At 36.7% G+C, this 19,380-nt stretch overlaps 1 protein-coding gene across 2 annotated transcripts in view; it reads right to left on the minus strand.

The window, feature by feature from the left end:
* The window catches only part of LOC117987421 (transmembrane protein 178B), a 60,294-nt gene that overhangs the window by 4,610 nt on the left and 36,304 nt on the right, over positions 1-19,380 (minus strand). For both annotated transcript variants that reach the window (XM_034974430.2, XM_034974429.2), the window contains exons 3-4: positions 2,376-2,481; positions 685-827 (exon numbers count right to left, since the gene is read on the minus strand). In XM_034974430.2, coding sequence (XP_034830321.1) covers positions 685-827; positions 2,376-2,481 — 249 coding nt within the window. The remainder of the gene's footprint in view (positions 1-684; positions 828-2,375; positions 2,482-19,380) is intronic.

Here is a 19,380-nt window from a genome sequence, read left to right on the forward strand (position 1 = left end):
ACACATTCGCCATCAAACGGGATCCTGCAGAAAACGGGATTCTGCAAAAAACTGGACGCCGTGTGAAAGGGCTGTAAGGGTTTTCCTATGAAATCGCACTTCGATAACTATACCCAACCTAAATTAACTTCGCGTATCTTAGGGCAGGTACATATAAACGGCCTGCATTTAGAATGCAAGCCAATAGTAAAATTGCAATTTGAAGTCAACTTGCACTACTCCACCACAGCAGACCTCACACTACTAAGTATTTTCTAAGTATCGGACGGGGCATTAGTTTGAAGAAACTGTGTTGTGCTATCGTAGTGTGAGTTCTATCGTAAGTCGTAACGCGCCGATCAGCGATGTGGGCACACGCAAAGAAGATAAATTAGGTAAAGATCACTCCCCGCACCGAAAAATAGTGGGGCGCGTCTTCGTGGATTGAACTATCTATACCAGGCAAACAGATGAGATCAAGCAGGGAGCCGTTAGATTCAGGCGCAAGACCGTGGCGTGTGGAAATCTAGAAGAGACCTATGTCGAGCAGTACACCTCTATCGGCCGAAGACGACGACAAATGTATATGCATTAGGTAAGTGGGTAGGTACGGGATGGTAGTTTCTTTTTAGGTACATTGATTTACTTCAATCCTATACCAAACAATGGCACAGAGAGAAAAATCATGCCATATAGTATACTAACATGTGACAAGCATCAGAATGGCGGTGGCAGTGATGTTGCCCGGACTGCGCTTCCAGCAGCCTACCACGCCAGTCCAGAACGCGATGAACAGTGACAGGAACGCCACGATGAACAGCGCCACCGTGGACCGCGCCATGTGTAGCCTGGAAACCACAAGTGCATAGTAAGAACTCATGTAAACTAAAGCATCGTAGGAAGTTGCGTTGCATGAACATGCACCGAACATCGAACATTGTGTATGTCCATGTTCGTGGCAATTCAATTTGTTCGTATTCGCGATGGCCATATTCGTACGTGCGTACGCGGCTTTACAATCAGGGACCGTTTTAGTTACCCCTTGAAAGGGTTTTCGATAGGGTTTTTTTAAAAATGTTTCTACTCTATTTGGGCTACCCTTTAATACGGTTAACCGCTTCAAGCGGTAAACTTAAGATAAAAGAAGAACGATCATCTGTGCTGTGACCCAGACCCGACAGAAATGAGACATATCTTTTTTTTGTTATCTTTTATATTCGAATTTCGAAATCTATGGCTAACACCAAAATATTGCCGTATGTTGTATGGCGCCATCTTTATATGGCCGCCATCACCAGATGAGGCTAACTAATCGCGGTGAAATGTCTCGTAATTTTTTAGCACTAAGACTCAAAAAAATATTTATTTATTTATGAACTAGCTGATGCTCACGACTTCGTTCGCGTGGATTTACATTTTTCAAAATCCCGCGGGAACTCTTTGATTTTCCGGGATAAAAAGTAGCCTATGTCCTTCCCCGGGATGTAAGCTAACTCTGTACCAAATTTCATTAAAATCGGTTAAACTGTTGGGCCGTGAAAAGCTAGCAAACGACAGACAGGCACACTTTCGCATTTATAATATTAGTATAGATATGGATTATCTGAAGATCAATGACTCAACACAAACTCTAGATATAATAAAGTTGTCATCCTATGTAGGTCATCGTTCGCCCCGCAACATTAACAAGTCTAACAACAATCAATTGCGCGAACAAAAACAATGTGTACCTAATACCTATTGCGATTGATTTAAACCAATTGATCAGATTGGCGACTCCGGCCCACTTCTGTTTATTGCAAGGCCTTGTTGCGTCGACATGTGACCGCTAACCATATTGCTTGCCTATTAACCCTATACAGTTTTTTGTTGGAAAAGTTAGAACTTGCTTTATTGATTATTCTTGTCTTACTGGTGATGTGCGCGACTCCGTTCGCGTGGATTAAGATTATTAAGAATCCCGTGGGAACTCTTCGATTCTCCGAGATAAAGAGTAGCCTATGTTCTCGGTCTTTAACTGTACCTACTCATGCAAAAAATCACGTCAATCCGTTGCTCCATTGCGACGTGATTAAAGGACAAACCAACAAACCAATAAATTAACAAACAAACACACTTTCGCATTTATAGTATGGGTACTGATTAAAGCCACACTATCCTGCACCGGGTTAGCGCGGGGTCTGTGCGGGTGTGCGGGGCGTCCCCACCGCGATCGCTATCTCGACCTGTCGCGTACTATAGATATGAGCTTAAAGTTCAGATCAAATAGTGTCAACAAGCGTTAGAAAAGAGGGTAAGATTAGCTACTTGACACGGATAAAGTGCATTGAGCTTGTCAGTTGTCTGGCACTACAAAAAGCCACCAAACAATAAAAGAAGGAGGTTAGCATGTGTACCTGTTCATCGCATCGTCGGACAGCCCCTTGGTCTCGTTGTTCTCGTCGGGAATGAAGTAGTCAACATTGCTGCAGTGCGTCTCCACCGGTGACAGGTATATTTCGACTGAAAAGAGGAGAACATCCATTTTTAGCAACAGCATTTGACATTTTGTTGAGCAAGAACGTACCAGAGAGGTCATCAGAAAGCCAGCCATCATCAGATAGATAAAGATGCAGGCATATCTACTATAGTGTGATGACGCGACAGGTTTAAGCGCTATTTTAGACCAGACTTAAGTAATTTCTATAAAATTATATAATCACTAGCGGATGCCCGCGACTTCGTACGCGTGGAATCAGGTTTTTTAAAAATCCCGTGGGAACTTTTTGATTTTCCGTGATAAAAAGTAGCCATGTCACTCTCCAGGTCTTTATCTATACCCATGCAAAAAATCACGTCAGTCCGTTGCGCCGTTGCGACGTGATTGAAGGACAAACAAACACACTTTCGCCTTTATAATAAGGGTACTGATTGATAGCCAAGTAGTTATGATGTCGGCTCGGGAACAACTCTTTTCGGCGTTATGTGCGTTTTAAACAATTATAAATGTATAAGGGCGAAGGAAAACGTCGTGTCGTGACTATTGAGGAAACCAATGCATGCCTGCGAGTTCTCTTCGATTGTACAATGTTCTCAAAGGTGCGAAGTCGGCCAATCCGCACTTGCTCAGCATGATGGAGTTTATTCTGAGAGGAGACCCGTGCTCTGTAGTGAGCCGGCGATGGATTGATGATGATTGGTGATGGATATAATATAATCTTGGACAACACGCTCGTGCGGGTCTAAATTCTTAGTTATTTATCAAATTAACAAAACTGAGAATTGAACCTTGCACAAAACGTAACCGACTCATCGTTGCACCAGACAGAAGGTCAATATGTCATTATTACTCGGAACAAAAAGCTCTAGAACCTATTGATTATGAAAATTTAAATAATATTCAACTTCAAGTTTATAAATGCCAACATATTGAGTCATATTATTCGCTCACAATATCCGTTTCCAAATGACTAAGTAACTTGCGAGAAAACTACACAATACACACAAGTAACGTACAGCGACCTTTAGAAGGAGATAGCGGATTTGTAGAGCGTTGTCTCTGTCGTTGAGACCGACAAAAGATAGGGTATGAGTGACAGAGACAATGCTCTCTCCGGTCATGTCGGGATGTCGTCCCATGGGTATGTGAGTGAGGGCTAATCGCTGTGGAGATTGGCTGCCGTGGCCGAAAGGGTGTGGCGGGACATTATTTTTAGATTACATTAGAAGGCTTTTCGATTAATCCACCTTTGGATGAAGATTTGCGGTAGGTATCACGGCCGAAGGGACCGAATTGTTTTTTTAGTAAGCAGATTTTAGGGTAACTACCTATCATTTCTCTTGTCACCTAAATATTTATCGTAAGTTGATCTTTTTGTCGCTGCAGAAAATGCACGTTCGCATCCCGCACAAAAGTGGGTATGTGGGACTCACTGGTACTGTCACACTCATAAATATGTACTCTATATGATACTCACTAAAATCCCAGCGGCATAAGCAGGCCTAGATTTAAGCATTTACTACCATTCAGATCTGCAGAAGTAGGTAGCTATACGCGATTTTAATGCAATAAGCCATTGTTACCCGCTTCCTACTCTTCGTAGACTTCTCACGAATGATTTTAGTTATTAACGAATAAAACGCGATGTGATTATTAACATCGTCAACAGCTTTCTAGAAATATTATATTTATAGTGTACTTGCCTACAATATCTTTTTTCCGTGCAATTTTCACTTTCTTTTAGAAAAATGTACGAGATGAATAACTTACTTGAGATTCATGCAAATTTGAAAACGTTCGCGTCTTTATGTTACTAATTTATGTAAGGACTAGCTTATGCTCACGACTTCGTCCACGTAGACTACAAATTTCAAACCCCTTTTTCACCCCCTTAGGGGTTGAATTTTCACAAATCCTTTCTTAGCGGATACCATGTCATAATAGCTATCTGCATGCCAAATTTCAGCCCGATCAGTCTAGTAGTTTGAGCTGGCCGTTGATAGATCAGTCAGTCAATCAATCAGTCACCTTTCGCAATCAATCGCTGAAATGCAAGAATTTTGCATTAACTCTGAAATAACTTTAAACTAATGAACACAAGGCTGGTAACAACAATTACTGCAGTGTTTTGACAATGAATATTTAATAGACCTCAATAATATGCATTGTTCTGCCCACATAGCCTGGCATCCAGCGGCTAGCCACATGAAACGTTACCTACAGTGGCACTTGCTAGAATAATTACTTAGTTAATTTTAATATAAATGGTACTTAGGTACCTGCTCATAAATCGTACATTAGATGAGATAATAAGTGAATGATTTTATAGTTTGTACCAACGACGTCTATGTTCAATAACATAAATTTTTATTTGGCAGCAAAAGATACAAATGCAATAGGTATGCATGTATACATACCTATTGCATTTGTACATACGTACCTATTAACTACCATTTAGGTCCGACACTTCTATTGATCCTTTATCTGCTCCCCAGTAAACTTATTATTTCGTCAACCTGCACAATATTGACCAGTAGATATTAATGGTACGTAAATATATACATGTTTCTTTTTGTGTCTTTTCTTTTTGGTGTACAATAAAGAATATTAAACTTAAACTTAAACTAAATATAGTTATCGTATATTCTTAATCTACTCACAGAATGGTGTAACTTTGTTGATTAATGGTCCGCCGCTAAGACTTTCTACGCGAGCGATCTGTTATCTAGATCTCCTGATTAATTCAAGTTTCAACTAGCAAACCTTGTAACTGAATCAGCGAGGTTGGAGGAGCGAGGGCTTCGGCTACTTAGACAAAGATCCATAGACCTAATACTAATCATTATCTACAATACAACGCATTGCCGACCCACTACAGCAAAGCACGTCTCAATAAGCATGGTTATTGTCTACCACGCTGGCCAAGTGAAGATTGGCAGACTAAGGGTGAGATCTATAGAGCGCAGTCTGTCTTAGCTTAGACTTAAGACAAAGTTAAATGAGACAGAGCTATCTCTCACATAAATCTGTCTCGTTTGAACTCAATCTTAAGTCTGAGCAAAGTCAAAGTGCGCTCTATAGATATTAGTCTAAGTATTCAGTTACACACGCGTTTTCATGTATAACATAGGTAATACCGAGTATACAAGTCTTTCTTTATAACGTTAGAAATAAAATAGAAATTGCGGAAAAAGTTGTCGATTTGATTACTTACTTAAACATATTTTATAACCATTAATTATATATAACTCGTTAAATAGTTCATAACATCTTATTTATCACTATAGTACCTAATTAATTATTATAGTCCCATTTGCATAAAAGCCATAATAATCGAGAAAGTAATCTTTAATATCTTTAGAAACTTCTATATAATATTAAAGATGACAAGGCAATCTATTTTAATCGCTTATGCACTTGCCAGTCATTAGTTTGGTTGATATCGTTTCATCTGAGTGAAAGATCGAGAGAACGAGAGTTGGAAATGATCGATATCTTCTAATAGATAGGTATTCCTAGTTCCTACCCACCTAGGTTTGATTTCATAGTTCTAGTACAAACGTAGAGCAGACAGTTACTTACTTACCTAACGAAAAATTATAACCTTGAGTAACTTTGTTCTACGTAATGTAGGTAGATGTGATATCTTGTAGGTACTTAATTAAAGACGATTCTATTACGTTTGCCGACCTTGGCTAAACCGTGATAAACTATGAATAATTATTAAAATTCAAACATACCCTATCGTGACTACCTAATCTTGCGATTATAAATAATTTTGTGATTAAATGGGTAACCATTTCAGAAGAGGGCGCGGCGTCAGAGAAAGTCTTCGTCGACCGCGAGGACGTCCTTGTGAGTTGCGTGCAGACTCTCCAGCCGATAAGTTGCCGATGCAGGTGCTCAACAACGGTGTCATGTTTTATCCAACGAGAGAACCAATTGTTTGGCGAATGATTTAAAGATAACGGCAATAAAATGTGTGACATTAAATTATTGAGAGGTAACGCAAAAAATAATACATAACCTTCACTAAGTAAAAACTGTTACAAAAGACATAATTGCGACGTTTTGTTGCAAGTTCCCTGTCGTGAACTGTGCTATAGGTACCCAAACATATAATTTTTCGTTTTCTGATTTGTCATTGATTTTCTCTTCACCCTTTTTCCATAAATGCCTTTTCGCTTACTTCGCAGTTCTTTTTCTATGACGTTGGCATCGTAAGCACGCTGCACGACAAGCATTTCCGACACCTTTTCATTTTCATAGAAAAAAAATTCAAGTTAGACGTCGCAATTCGCAAAGGTATTAAATTACGAATGAAATAGGTAGGATATTAATATCAGCAATCAATGGGCCCTTTTATATTTTGTTATTGTGTTGTAATGTTTGGTACAATATTTGACTTGGACTTGAAAATGCGAGAATGTCGAAAATCAAGCACGTCAAATAATGTGATATCAAAAAGACCCAGCTACTATATATAGGTACTTTATATCAATTGAAGCGTGGTTGAAGCGATGCGGAACAAAACGATAGGCAAAAAGAAAGCAGTTATAAAGGTACCGACTTATCACATGCGTATGTTATGTGTGCGTGAAACATTCTTGCAGTTTATTACGAAACACTATGAAAGTTATATGAAATGCTCAGCTGTTTTTATAGATATATCATGTATATTAAACAAGACTAAAAAAACATGAAGAACTAGTAAGTAACTATGTACCTATATAATCCGGTTTCTGATAAACTTACCTACTTGTAAGTTAAAGTATTTATTATATACGTTAGTTTTATTATAAGTATATTCTGTCAAATTCAACACAATTTATAGACTGAAGAAGGACGTACTAAAAGCAAAATGTAACACCAACGATATATATAAGTATAAGAAATAGTTAAGAATGTTTAACCAATAAATAGATAATCATTATGATATTATATTTACTTAGGTATCTAAACTTCTACCTATATAAGATTCTTACGAAATATCTTAGAGTTTAGACCTACTGCGTGTTAAGTAATTGTCAACGTTCCAATATCAAGCAATTCGCTGCAGAAATCATTATAACAGGTTGCAAAAGCATTAATTTGAATGTACCTTATAGTTGCGTGAGTTATAATGTACCTAGCTTATGTTTTTACTATTACCTTATTGCAATTGCGTAGCAACTTGGTGTCATGTTGTCAACCGTGACTTGCTTTTCCCATACGATAATATAGGATTTAATGTTTCGATAGTTTCAACGGTTATGTACCTACCTATTTATTTAGTTAATGTTGTTTATTTGATACTCTTTATTATTATTATGTAAAAGATTACATATTGTCTTGTTTTGTTTTTCGTTTAAATGAAAATCGTTCTTTAGTAATAATTTAGAAACATTTTCATTTTATCGGATAAAAAAGGCTTTAACGAAATATCCAGCTCGGTTGTATCTACGGTCTGTACATTTACGGTAGGTACAGTTTAAGGCCGGTTTATGATAAAATTAATTAATTACACACAGCCTATTTGGACTTTGTACCTATAATAGTTGTTATTGTAATTAAAACGGATGAAATAAGATGTGAATGGCCACTAAACTAGGGTAGGTCCGGAAAGAAAATTCAAGATGGCGGCGCCCACCTCACTTTTCCCGCCAATTATTGACAAGTCACTTTCACTGCTTTTCCGAGGCATTGCTAATTGCGGCACTCTTTTGGCACGCTGATCGCAACTGGTTTTCTATATATGGAACGGATAAAAAATGTACCAAAGTACCAATCGAGTTTATGTATTCCGACTTCCTATAACTGCTTATATGTTCGTCGAATATAGATCGCATATTTGTGTTGATATACGTATCTTCTATCAAATATTTGTATCAAGGAATTAGAAGTAATTTGTACCTATAACATATTATAATAATTAATTTGAATACATTGTTAAAACATTAGCAATATTAGGTATGCTTTAGGAAGGTATGCTTTATTAGCAGTCGCAAAAACTTCGTATCAAAAAAACCGGTATAACTTTTTAGACTTCTTGAACTGTTGATGTAATCATATTAAAGCTGACCGAAACGTCGTGAACATAATATAAGGCGGTAAGTACGATTAGAGTAAGTAACAAAGCAAGTCGTGATTTGGTGATCGAGCATGTTTTTCGTCATCACACGCCGCGCCGATTCGCGTCACGCATTCATTGATAGGTGGGTTAGCTTGATCGCCTACACGAATTGTTTCATAGATACGAATAGCAATAGAATGTTTTTCTATTATATGTATACAGTACGCGGCCGGAAGTAATGTACATCGGCCTTTAGAATGACCTTTCGGCTTTGTAGAGCGTTATCTCTGTCACTCATACCTATATGACTTTTTGTCGGTCTCAACGACAGAGACAGTGCTCTACAAATTTGCTATCTCCTTTTAAAGGTCGATGTACATTACTTTCTTGGTAGAATTTTGGTTGTCTACTGTTTGACTGGCTTCAATTTTCTTAATTTACCCAGTCAACGTTGAACGGTCAGCGAACTAAACGTTGAACACAGCTTTCAACAAGTTTTAACACTAAAACTTGGCTTGACTAGGTGCAATAGATTAAATAAAATATTTATAGGTATTAGAATTAGAAAATCTAGTGAAACTCATACACTGAAATCGAGTCAGGGCCTTCTCAAACGATAAGTATGTATTTTACCTAGACTCCAGAGAGCACTACAACAAATAAAAATAATTTAGTAATGTGTTGAGAATTTTTTAATAATATTTACCTACTTCACGGATTTTTTAAGTTAAGTTTCAGTACTTTGTGAAGGTAGTTCATAAGAAATATTTTCCCTGGGTTCTTAAATTTGCATCGCTATAGCTTTGCGAACACCAGAAAAACGTGTGTGATCCGAAAACTTTGTATCTAACATATATAGGAATTTATCGTAAATCATGTAGCTAAAGATAAGACGTAATAATATGTGGTACACTTCCATGTGTACAAATTACGCTAAACATACAAAGTAAACTATGCGGTCGAGCAACGGGATTGTGCCACTGTGTGTCGTTGTCATTTAAATATTTTAACTTAATGCTTAGCAAAAATAATAGAAAAGTTTTGCTACCGTTACCGCTTTGCCAATTAAATCCATACTATTATTATAATTAATTGGAAATCGTGTTTGTCTGCTAGCTTTTCACGGCTCATCCGCTTAACCGATTTTAACGAAATTTGGCACATAGATAGCATCTTGGGGAAGGACATAAGCTACTTTTATCCCAGCAAATCAAAGCGTTCCCATGGGATTTAACCTTAGATAAAAGTATTAGTAAACCCATGTGCTGTAACTAGTCCTGTCTGAGCTCGACGAGTTATTGTTAACCGACTTCCAAAAGGGAGGTGGTTCTCAATTCGGCCCGTTTTTTTCTGAACTAATAAATTGATACTTAAAAAAAAAGCAGCGAGCAAACGAACGGGAAGACTGTAGGCCATATTTGTAGCACCAAAGGAACCTCCAATGCATTGCCGGTTTTTTCAGGAATTTGTTGATTTTCAGGAATTTCTATTAAAGTAGTATACCTTTGTATACATTGTCGAAGCATTAAATTGAGTTCAAACGTCGTTTTTCCTGTTTATTCACTATAAATAAATCTAAATATGCATTTACATTTATTTATTGTGAATAAACAGGAAAAACCTATGGTTTTCATTAAATTCTTCCTCATTATAGTTACGAGTAGGTACTTAGGCGCGTGTGGTGGTCATCAGCATCAATTAGATTTACTTATTTGTTTATAAGCATTAATAGCTATTTTCATAATATAATCTCAATTTTTACTAGGTATTCAATTCTAGTTTTTGGAGGTCCTAACAATATCATAACCAGTACCTATGGGTGCACTAACGACTTCAGTAACTTTATCCATGAATCGGTATGTCAATATTTTGTTCCGGAAAGGACTACAGTCAGAAAAACATGATTTATCTTGTTTAACATTTTACACAGAGCAATTAACACTACATAATAACAAAAAACAATAATAAATAACATCGACCGAGTGACACATCTTAAATTATAATCTTAATAAAAATAGCGTGCACAATCGACAGCTGAATAATACAAACAAGTTTGATGCCTTTGATGATGAATATTATGAAGTCACGAACATCAACATCACTCGAAAATAACTTAACACTACTTAATATTAACATATAAACACAACATACCTACATAGATAAAATATATTTAGATTGATACGAAGCAATCTTTTGCTAACCGACTTCCAAAAAGGAGGTGGGTCGGTCCGTTTTTTTTAATGTACCTAATTCTGGACCGATTTGCAAACATTTTTTTTCCACAATTACAGCGATTGACTCTATCTAATTACTTCTTTAGATTTTCGCCCTCTTTAAAAGATATTTGAGGTTTTTTATTAACAATAATTCAAGATCTGGAAACCAAAATTATAATGTCTGATAGTTCTTGTAATGTCCTAGGAGGATAGGTATCTACTTAAATAATAATAATTAAAATCATGCCATCGAATTTAGATAGCGATGTTATCGTTGATGATTTAGGAAGTATTCAGGATGTGGAGGATTTTCTAGAAAGTAATCTAGTCGCACTTCAGGTCTAACTATGTCCACACAAAAAATCACATCGATCCGTTGCTCTTTTGCGATGTGATTGAAGAACAAACAACAAACAGAGACACTTTCGCATTATTATAATATGGATAGTGATTATTATTTAACCACAATTTAACCTTATTACATTAAGGTTATCCAGCACTTGTTACCCAATATTTTAACTACTTTGCAACAAAACATTAAAAATATTAAGAGACTGTACGAAACTAATGCGCATGTAAATAGTCCGAGGTCTCACCTATCGCACATCCGAAGTATGAGGTCGGCATTCCTTCACGGTACGTTGGCCGGTTACAAAACGCAGTTTACATGATATGGGTTCAGATTCACTGCACTACACTGGGGCCATTCGCTGGCAAAACCACGAATATAAACGGTATTGTACCAGGTAGGTACCTACCTAATTCTCGCTGACTTCTTCGTAATAATATAAACATTTGGTTTTAAAATACAAGAGCTAAAACAAAAATTGCCAGTTCTGCCGAAAATGTAGCCACAGTCAATCAATCAATCAATCAGCCTGTTTGCGTTTACAGCTGGACATAGGACTTCCCAAGAACGCGCCACCACACACGGTCCTCTGCCTTCCTCATCCACCCACTTCCTGCTACCTTTTTAAGGTCGTCAGTCCAGCGGGTTGGAGGTCGTCCCACACTGCGCTTGCCGATACGTAGTCTCCACTTCAGAACACGTCTGCCCCAGCGGCCATCGGTTCTGCGGCAGACGTGGCCTGCCCACTGCCACTTCAGCTGGCTAATTCGTTGAGCTACGTCAGTCCCTTTGGCTCTCCGACGGATTTCCTCGTTCCGGATTTTGTTCCTCAGAGAGACACCCAACATAGCACGCTCCGTAGTCACAGTAATCTATGTTAATTTGTTTGATTGCTCTAGTTTGTAATGAAGTACTACGATACGAACCGGTTTTAAGATTATTATTATTGTTTAAACTTTAAAGCCATAGTACCTACCTAGTTACTGATAAAATTTATAAGGCAATCATGCCATGGCATCATCGTGTTTATAATAATAGATGATGCATAGTTTACGACCTCAAACAAGCAATTTTTTATAACGGATAATCTTAGACAGAGTTGGCCTTGTTGATAAGGCCCTCAATCATATTGTAAAATAGCTAGCTGCTGGCACTGTTTATGGGGCCTTTATAAGGCTTCTGAAATTTTCGTTACTTTTCTATCACCTATTTAAATTTTATTTTATTTATACATATATTATGTACCTAATATGAATTTTAATTTAAAATTCCTATATGAACTTTGAAATTAAATCTAGGAACAACCCTTTATCAGGACACTAGATGATGCCCGTGACTTCGTCCGCGTGAATTTAGGAATTCTAAAATCCCGTGGGAACTCTTTAATTTTCCGGGATAAAAGTAGCCTATGTCCTTCCCCGGGATGTAAGCTAACTCTGTCCAAATTTCATCGAAATCGGTTAAACTGTTGGACCGTGAAAAACTAGCAGACAGACAAACAGACAGACACACTTTCGCATTTATAATATTGTACCTATGGAAAAAATATGGATGGATTAAAAAATAGGAGGTTTTCATAGTTCAACCTATGTTTATACTTATGTTTGCAATTTTTTACGATTTTAATACAGTTTTCAGCAACGCGTAACCTATTTTCTAGAAGAGGATTTTGTAAACACCTAAATAATTTTATGTAATAAATCTCTGAACAAACTTTATCAAAGCAATGTGATATGTAACGTCTATACGATACATAATTATTTAGCTAGCACGTCTAATTAACTAAACCTTCTTTTGGTTCACCGTAGTCGGTTGAAAACCAACTCGAAATACATGCGTAGGTCGAAATTTATACATACAGTCTGCTAAGGTCTGCTATTAGTAAATTTTTGAACTTTATTTGGAAGTTTCGATAGAGCTATTGACCTTACTCCAAAATCACAAGAGCTATAGAATTTAAACTTTATAATGTTCAAGATAAAGTAGATAACCGTCTGGCGGGTAATTTTGGTCTAATGTCCACTTGACGCCATTTGAAATGCCGTGTTAATTGGTGAAACGATTAAAATCTTAAAATATATTTAGGATTTGGACAACACAGACACAAGACTGATAAAGACAGACAATATGCATGTGGAAGGAAAAAGAGAAGAGGAAGCACAAGCAAAAGTTTTATGGATTGCTCGAAAGAGGATATGCGTGAAAAAGGGGTGGATAATGCGTTGACGGATGACAGAAGCGAGTGGAAGAAGAAGACATGTCGTGCCGAACCCACATAGCGTGGGGTAAGGACCGGAACAAGAAGACACAAGACAGAAAAATAGGTGGGAATTCGTAATACATAATTGGTTTTTGAATGACTTACTAGTCGTACATCGACTATTTACTTAGTTAAACTTAGTTTAGCTAATTACGCTGTAGCTTAGGACCAACGAGCTCATGACTATTGACTAAGTATGGAATAACAACCAACGCTATATTTACCTGAGATCCACAGTCTCACTTCAGGTAGTCTAATCTAAAGCAACTTGAGCAGCCTGCTAGGACGGCGGAGTGAGCTTGGATGGCTGGAGTGACGATCCCAGTGGGAAAAGGAATGATGACTCCACTTCTCGCACAATAGACGAAAATCTAAGTGCGGAAACCTGCCCATCAGAATGAAGATGAAAATGACTATATCAGTATGAATATATGCACCTGAGGCGGGCATAAACTACGTATCTAGTAGAACCCACAAAATGCACTTACAAAACTCATGCACCTTCACAAAAATTGTTGGTCTACAACTCTAAGTTCTGCATTATATGTATGAAACCGAAAAGTCGAATCAAAAGCGAATGCTCCTGTTAAACAGTGCTAATCCTTGACTGAGTCGTGTTTTGCACACGTGTGAAAAATGAAAAGCGAATTAGTCAGAGACCTTGCATTTGAATAATAAAGGGCAAAAGGTTCAGGTCTTTCGAAAATATGCTGCTTTATATCTTTGTTATGTAGGTATTTACTTCGGACAAGGTTCACAGATAAGTCTAAAGTTTGCAACCAGCAGGTAAGCTGCACCACTAAGCTATCAATGCGAGAGTTTTAATGCGTTCTACATACCAGACTAGACACTTGTTTATGGAGTAGTTAACCGTCAAACGTTTTACAGAATTCCTCACAAAATATATTCCAAAATCTTTAGCAAACATTCTACAGACCGCAAACCCGTTGACGCCTTGGTTGACGCCGTTGAGACGTCTATACCGTCTATAGACTAGAAAACCCAGAACACTTGAATTTCACTTGCTTGTCACGCCACGGGAAAATTTGAAGGGAAAAGTCAAGAGGAGCCCAATGGTTAATCTGATCTAATCGGAAGGATGCTCTCCACAATATCGAGGATAAATTAAAATGGAGAAACATCGTGCAAGAGAAGATCATCCGTACCAAAGAAAATGTAAAAAAGTAAAGATACAAACATTATAAACTCTGTTCTACAATATTTACGGAACAAAAATGTAACAAAAAATACCGAACAAAAACAGTGTATTTCCATATTTTTACCTATCTATTTACAATCTCTAAAGGTCTGTGTCTGCTTGGTATACATTTTTTGATCAACGGAAAAAAGATAAACATCCTCTCAAGAGTTTTAAGGCCTAAAGCTTTTTTGCTCATTATTTACTCACGGATCCCGCGACCTTTCTAACATTAAAAAATATATTATCTTGTCTCTTACTCATCCCCATTTCACATGAGCGAGATGCACATAGTGAAGCTATTCTCGTAGGACCGGTCTCATCGGTTTGTGGAACAAAGATTTCACCTGACAGCGGTCGGTGAGTTTAAAACGATACTAAACGTAAATTCTTCGATTAGCGAGAAAGTATCATCGGATCTGTAATTGAAATTCATGCGATTGCTGTAAATCGATTTGAAATCAATGATAGAGCCAATTAGGGCGTCCAAAAGCTACGTATTTTAGATTAAGTATCTCGCAAAACCACCGCTCTGATTTCTCTCTTATAGAACAGTATGAGTATGCACTGAAGAAAGGGTTCACACTTCACAAAAAGCGTTGAGACAAATCAAGTCTCCAAACTACCCAATCAAGTCTGTAACATTTCACGTTTCCATGATTTTTCTATTTCATGCCATTTACCTAGCAAAGACTTCCTTCCTATTTGTCAACGTTATTATTTACGATGAATAAAATATTTATCATGCTTAATTTAAACAATAATAATAATCAATTGTCTTCCATCTACCTTATTCAGTAGGTGTATTTTGGCATCAGGGTCTTCACTTCCAACTTATCTATACAATGAAGTAGTTAAGCATTTCATTCATTATTGAAATTGGAAAATCCGTAAAGGCATAATCAGGCGTACAAACCTCGTTGGGGTCAAGGTCGGTGTCGAGGTGTAAATTCGGAAAGAGTGGGCGAAGGCCTACGCGGTTCCTGTTATTGTTTGCCTAATAACTGTAGCTAGAATCAGTGCTAATACACAAACAATTAATCAATTCAATCAAACCAAAATCAACATTTTAGCGAATAGGTACTTTGATGCAATTACGTGATAGATATGAATTAAAACTAGATTTGACTAATGTTTGAGGAAATTAAGCGATACATTAAGTAAGTACCTATCTATATTATATAATAATAGATTTACAGAACTTGATCGAACTTGAGTCTAGTTGCTGTGATAATAATGTGTTAGTACTTAAATACAGGAAGTTGATATTACTGAATACTAAAAACCTTGCCTTTCAAGGTATATCTACTTATTATAAGAATTCGCGTGTTTGCTGCATTCAATATAATGTTTAGTTTAGCTTCAAATGTATGTCGTATCACTTATCGTAGTAGTGACAATATGAACGTGACTAATCTAAGAACGGACAGCCTTGGTTACATACCAATCACGTAAATTGAGCCCAGACTAGAGCTAACAAGTAGGCTTTAATCAGCGACTTTAATGATCAACGAAGACAAATATTTTTGAACAACTTGCGTTATTATTAGAAGCCTAAAAATTTTGTTCACATTTATCCATTCATGATTTGGCAAACGTATCTTTAACTACAAGCTTTAGAATGAAATAAGGTACCTAACTTGAGTAGCAACCGACGCTAGTGTCTAGTTTGGCCGTGGCTAATTACCACCCTTATAGCAAAGCCGTGCTGCCAAGCGATTCTAGTAAGATGTCGCGTAGAAACTAATAAGGAGTATGGGTTTAATAAAACTGATATGCTCCTTCCAAGTTAGCTCGCTTCCACCTTGGACTGCAACATCACTTACCACCAGGTGGATCGCATGCAATGACTAACTTGTATCCGAATTTTTAAAAAAATCTTAACATTGCGAGCCTAGATAATACATCAACTATAATATTAAACTAACCATTATTAATGTTACTTCAGCCACCTTCAGCTAAAATAGAATACGTAAACTTCAATAAAATGACGCTTGGTGTTAGGGAAAATAATTCTTCGATTTATCATCAAATTAATTTTAGACATGACTCTATCATTGACAGCTATATTGTTATACTAACCACGTTCGGCCTAGACCTTCAGCTACGCATTAAAATCATATTCAAATTGTCCCAAATAGCTGAAGCAATGTCGCGAAGTGTTGTATAAGGACTGGAAACTCGTACTGAATATACGATCGGTCATTAGGGCCTTACTTTCGAATCAACCTTTAAACGACCTAAAGCTGAAATAGCAGGACCACGTTAACATTGAAAGGCTGTCAACAAGAGGTCACACGAAAACACAAGATCTACAAAATCGATTTAGCCAATTTCATCTTTAACACGAAAGAAGTTAATGTTAAGATGAAGTGAACGATTCTGAAGTCATTAACACAGGTGCAGGACGTCAACTGAAAAATGGTTGCGAAGAATGGAATTGTGATTAATGTTGATGGGACATTTTTATTTCCATAACGCAAGAATAAATGATGCAGGTAATTGAAATGACACGAGAAGTTAATGAATTGATGTAAGACTTGTAAGACCTGGAAAATATGTCACACAACAAGAAAAAGAACTGCGCGCTGGGTTTGACGGATGGGCCGTGAAAAGCTAGCAGACAGACACATAGACAGGCAGACAGACACAATTTCGCATTTATAATATTAGCATGGATATGTTGTAATTTGTAAGCAATATGGAACGTCAAGCTGAAAACCAAAAAATGCATTTAAAAGTGCTGTAACTATAAAAATAGACATTGTAAAGAAATCAAGTGCAATAGACACTTAAATATTACACGGAATGTGCAGTTTTATTAAAAAGGTAATAGGTAGGTACTATAAGGAATCACATAACGCCGGGTGTTCAAATAATAAGACAGGAAGTAATCAGCAAAATAAAAATAACTGGATACGTATGAAATTCCTATTAATGATTTTTCTTTCCTTATAGAAACCCAAATAAATATTGCAAAAGGAAATACCTATCTTAATTATCCAACATAATAAAAGGTATAATGACGCTGGATTTCTCATCATCATCATCATCATCTCAATTCTGCTGGCCAACTAATGAACACGGTTCTCCTCTCAGAATGAGAACGGAATCACTGTCACTGTCCAAGTGCGGATTGGCAGACTTCACACACTATGGAGATTAGATAGTTTCCTTCATCGTTAAAGCATGGGATATCTATAATTACTGGATTTCATAAAGAGCATCTCTGTCCTAAGTTCAAAATATAAATTCGTCAAGATAACCGACAGTTCATTATCCATTCATAGTGCGTAATTCTAGGCTAAACAGTGAACTGCAGAGCGCAGGTTAAATTCTTGCCAACAAGCCTTTCACACCGGTTTCCGTGGAGAAATTTCGCACGACACCAAATAAATTGCTCGTCTAATCCACACTTATGGTAATGGAATCTACATCTTCTGAGACTTCTATATAAAAGCTATATCTGTGACAGTATAGAGTTTAGCGGTTAAGATTATTGAAATAAAATATATCATTGATTTAATTGATTTGATATTTTCAAGTTCGGGCCATTATTTAGGAACCGAACATTCTTTACTACTACTACTGCATTGTAGGTACTGTGACTGAGGAAATCTAATCAATAAATACCTACTTAATTATTATTATATAAATATGCGAAAGTGTGTCAGACTGTCAGTGTACAGCTTACTATAAAAATCTTTTTTGGGGTTCCGTACCTCAAAAGGAAAAACGGAACCCTTATAGGATCACTTTGTTGTCTGTCTGTCTGTCCGTCTGTCTGTCAAGAAACCTACAGGGTACTTCCCGTTGACCTAGAATCATGAAATTTGGCAGGTAGGTAGATATTATAGCTGACATTTGGGGAAAAACCGAAAACCGTGAATTTAGGGTTAGATCACACAAATAAAAATTAAATTGTGGTCATGAACTAATAATTAGTATTTTCAACTTTCGAAGTGAGTGACTATAATATCAAGTGGGGTATCATATGAAAGGTCTTCACCTGTACATTCTAAAACAGATTTTTATTTATTTTTATGCATCATAGTTTTTGAATTATCGTAAAAAATGACGAAAAAATACGACTAGTACGGAACCCTCATTGCGCGAACCTGACTCGCACTTGGCCGGTTTTTTTTAAAGGTACTGCGATAGCTTGCATCCTGCGGACGGACATGGGCTATTTCTTATTCTGAAAAATCTTAGAATTCCCGCGGAATTTTTGAACCTAAATCCACGCGGGCGAAGCCACTTACATCACCTAGTTTTTCATAAATCTTTGACTTATCTCAACCTCACTTAATAAAACATCTATTTTTATTTTATTTTACAAATGAAGATGGTACCCAGCCTACATATGAATTATAACTGTAACGGATCATAAATTTTGCTTTTTCATCTATTCGTTTCAAAAATGTTTGTAAATTAGCATCATTACTAGATTAAAAATAGATGCAATCTTAGTTACTATCAGCCCATATCCCTTTCATAATGATGTCGATTCACAACCGACTGCAAATTAATTTAATCTAAGTACATCTGTATTATCTAAAAGAATACAAAATTCTTATGATAATTTAAAAAATAGAAAATCGGTTCACAAAATATTAGAATTAGACAAAGTGAAGAAATAAAAATCCTAAATTGATACTGTCCCGAAAATAGCCATAAATCATCAGCTGGTCGATTATGGAAACGCTGCATCATTTATTATTACAATCTCAATTATTTTGTTTGGCAAAATGTATAGTATACTTCTTCACTGATGTACACTGTCAGGACCACGGTGTACATCAGTGAAGAAACCATTAAAAATAGAAAAATAAGTAGCAAAAGATATA

This window comes from Maniola hyperantus, chromosome 13 (genome assembly GCF_902806685.2).
Source record: "Maniola hyperantus chromosome 13, iAphHyp1.2, whole genome shotgun sequence".
Classification (NCBI taxonomy): Eukaryota; Metazoa; Arthropoda; class Insecta; order Lepidoptera; family Nymphalidae; genus Maniola; species Maniola hyperantus.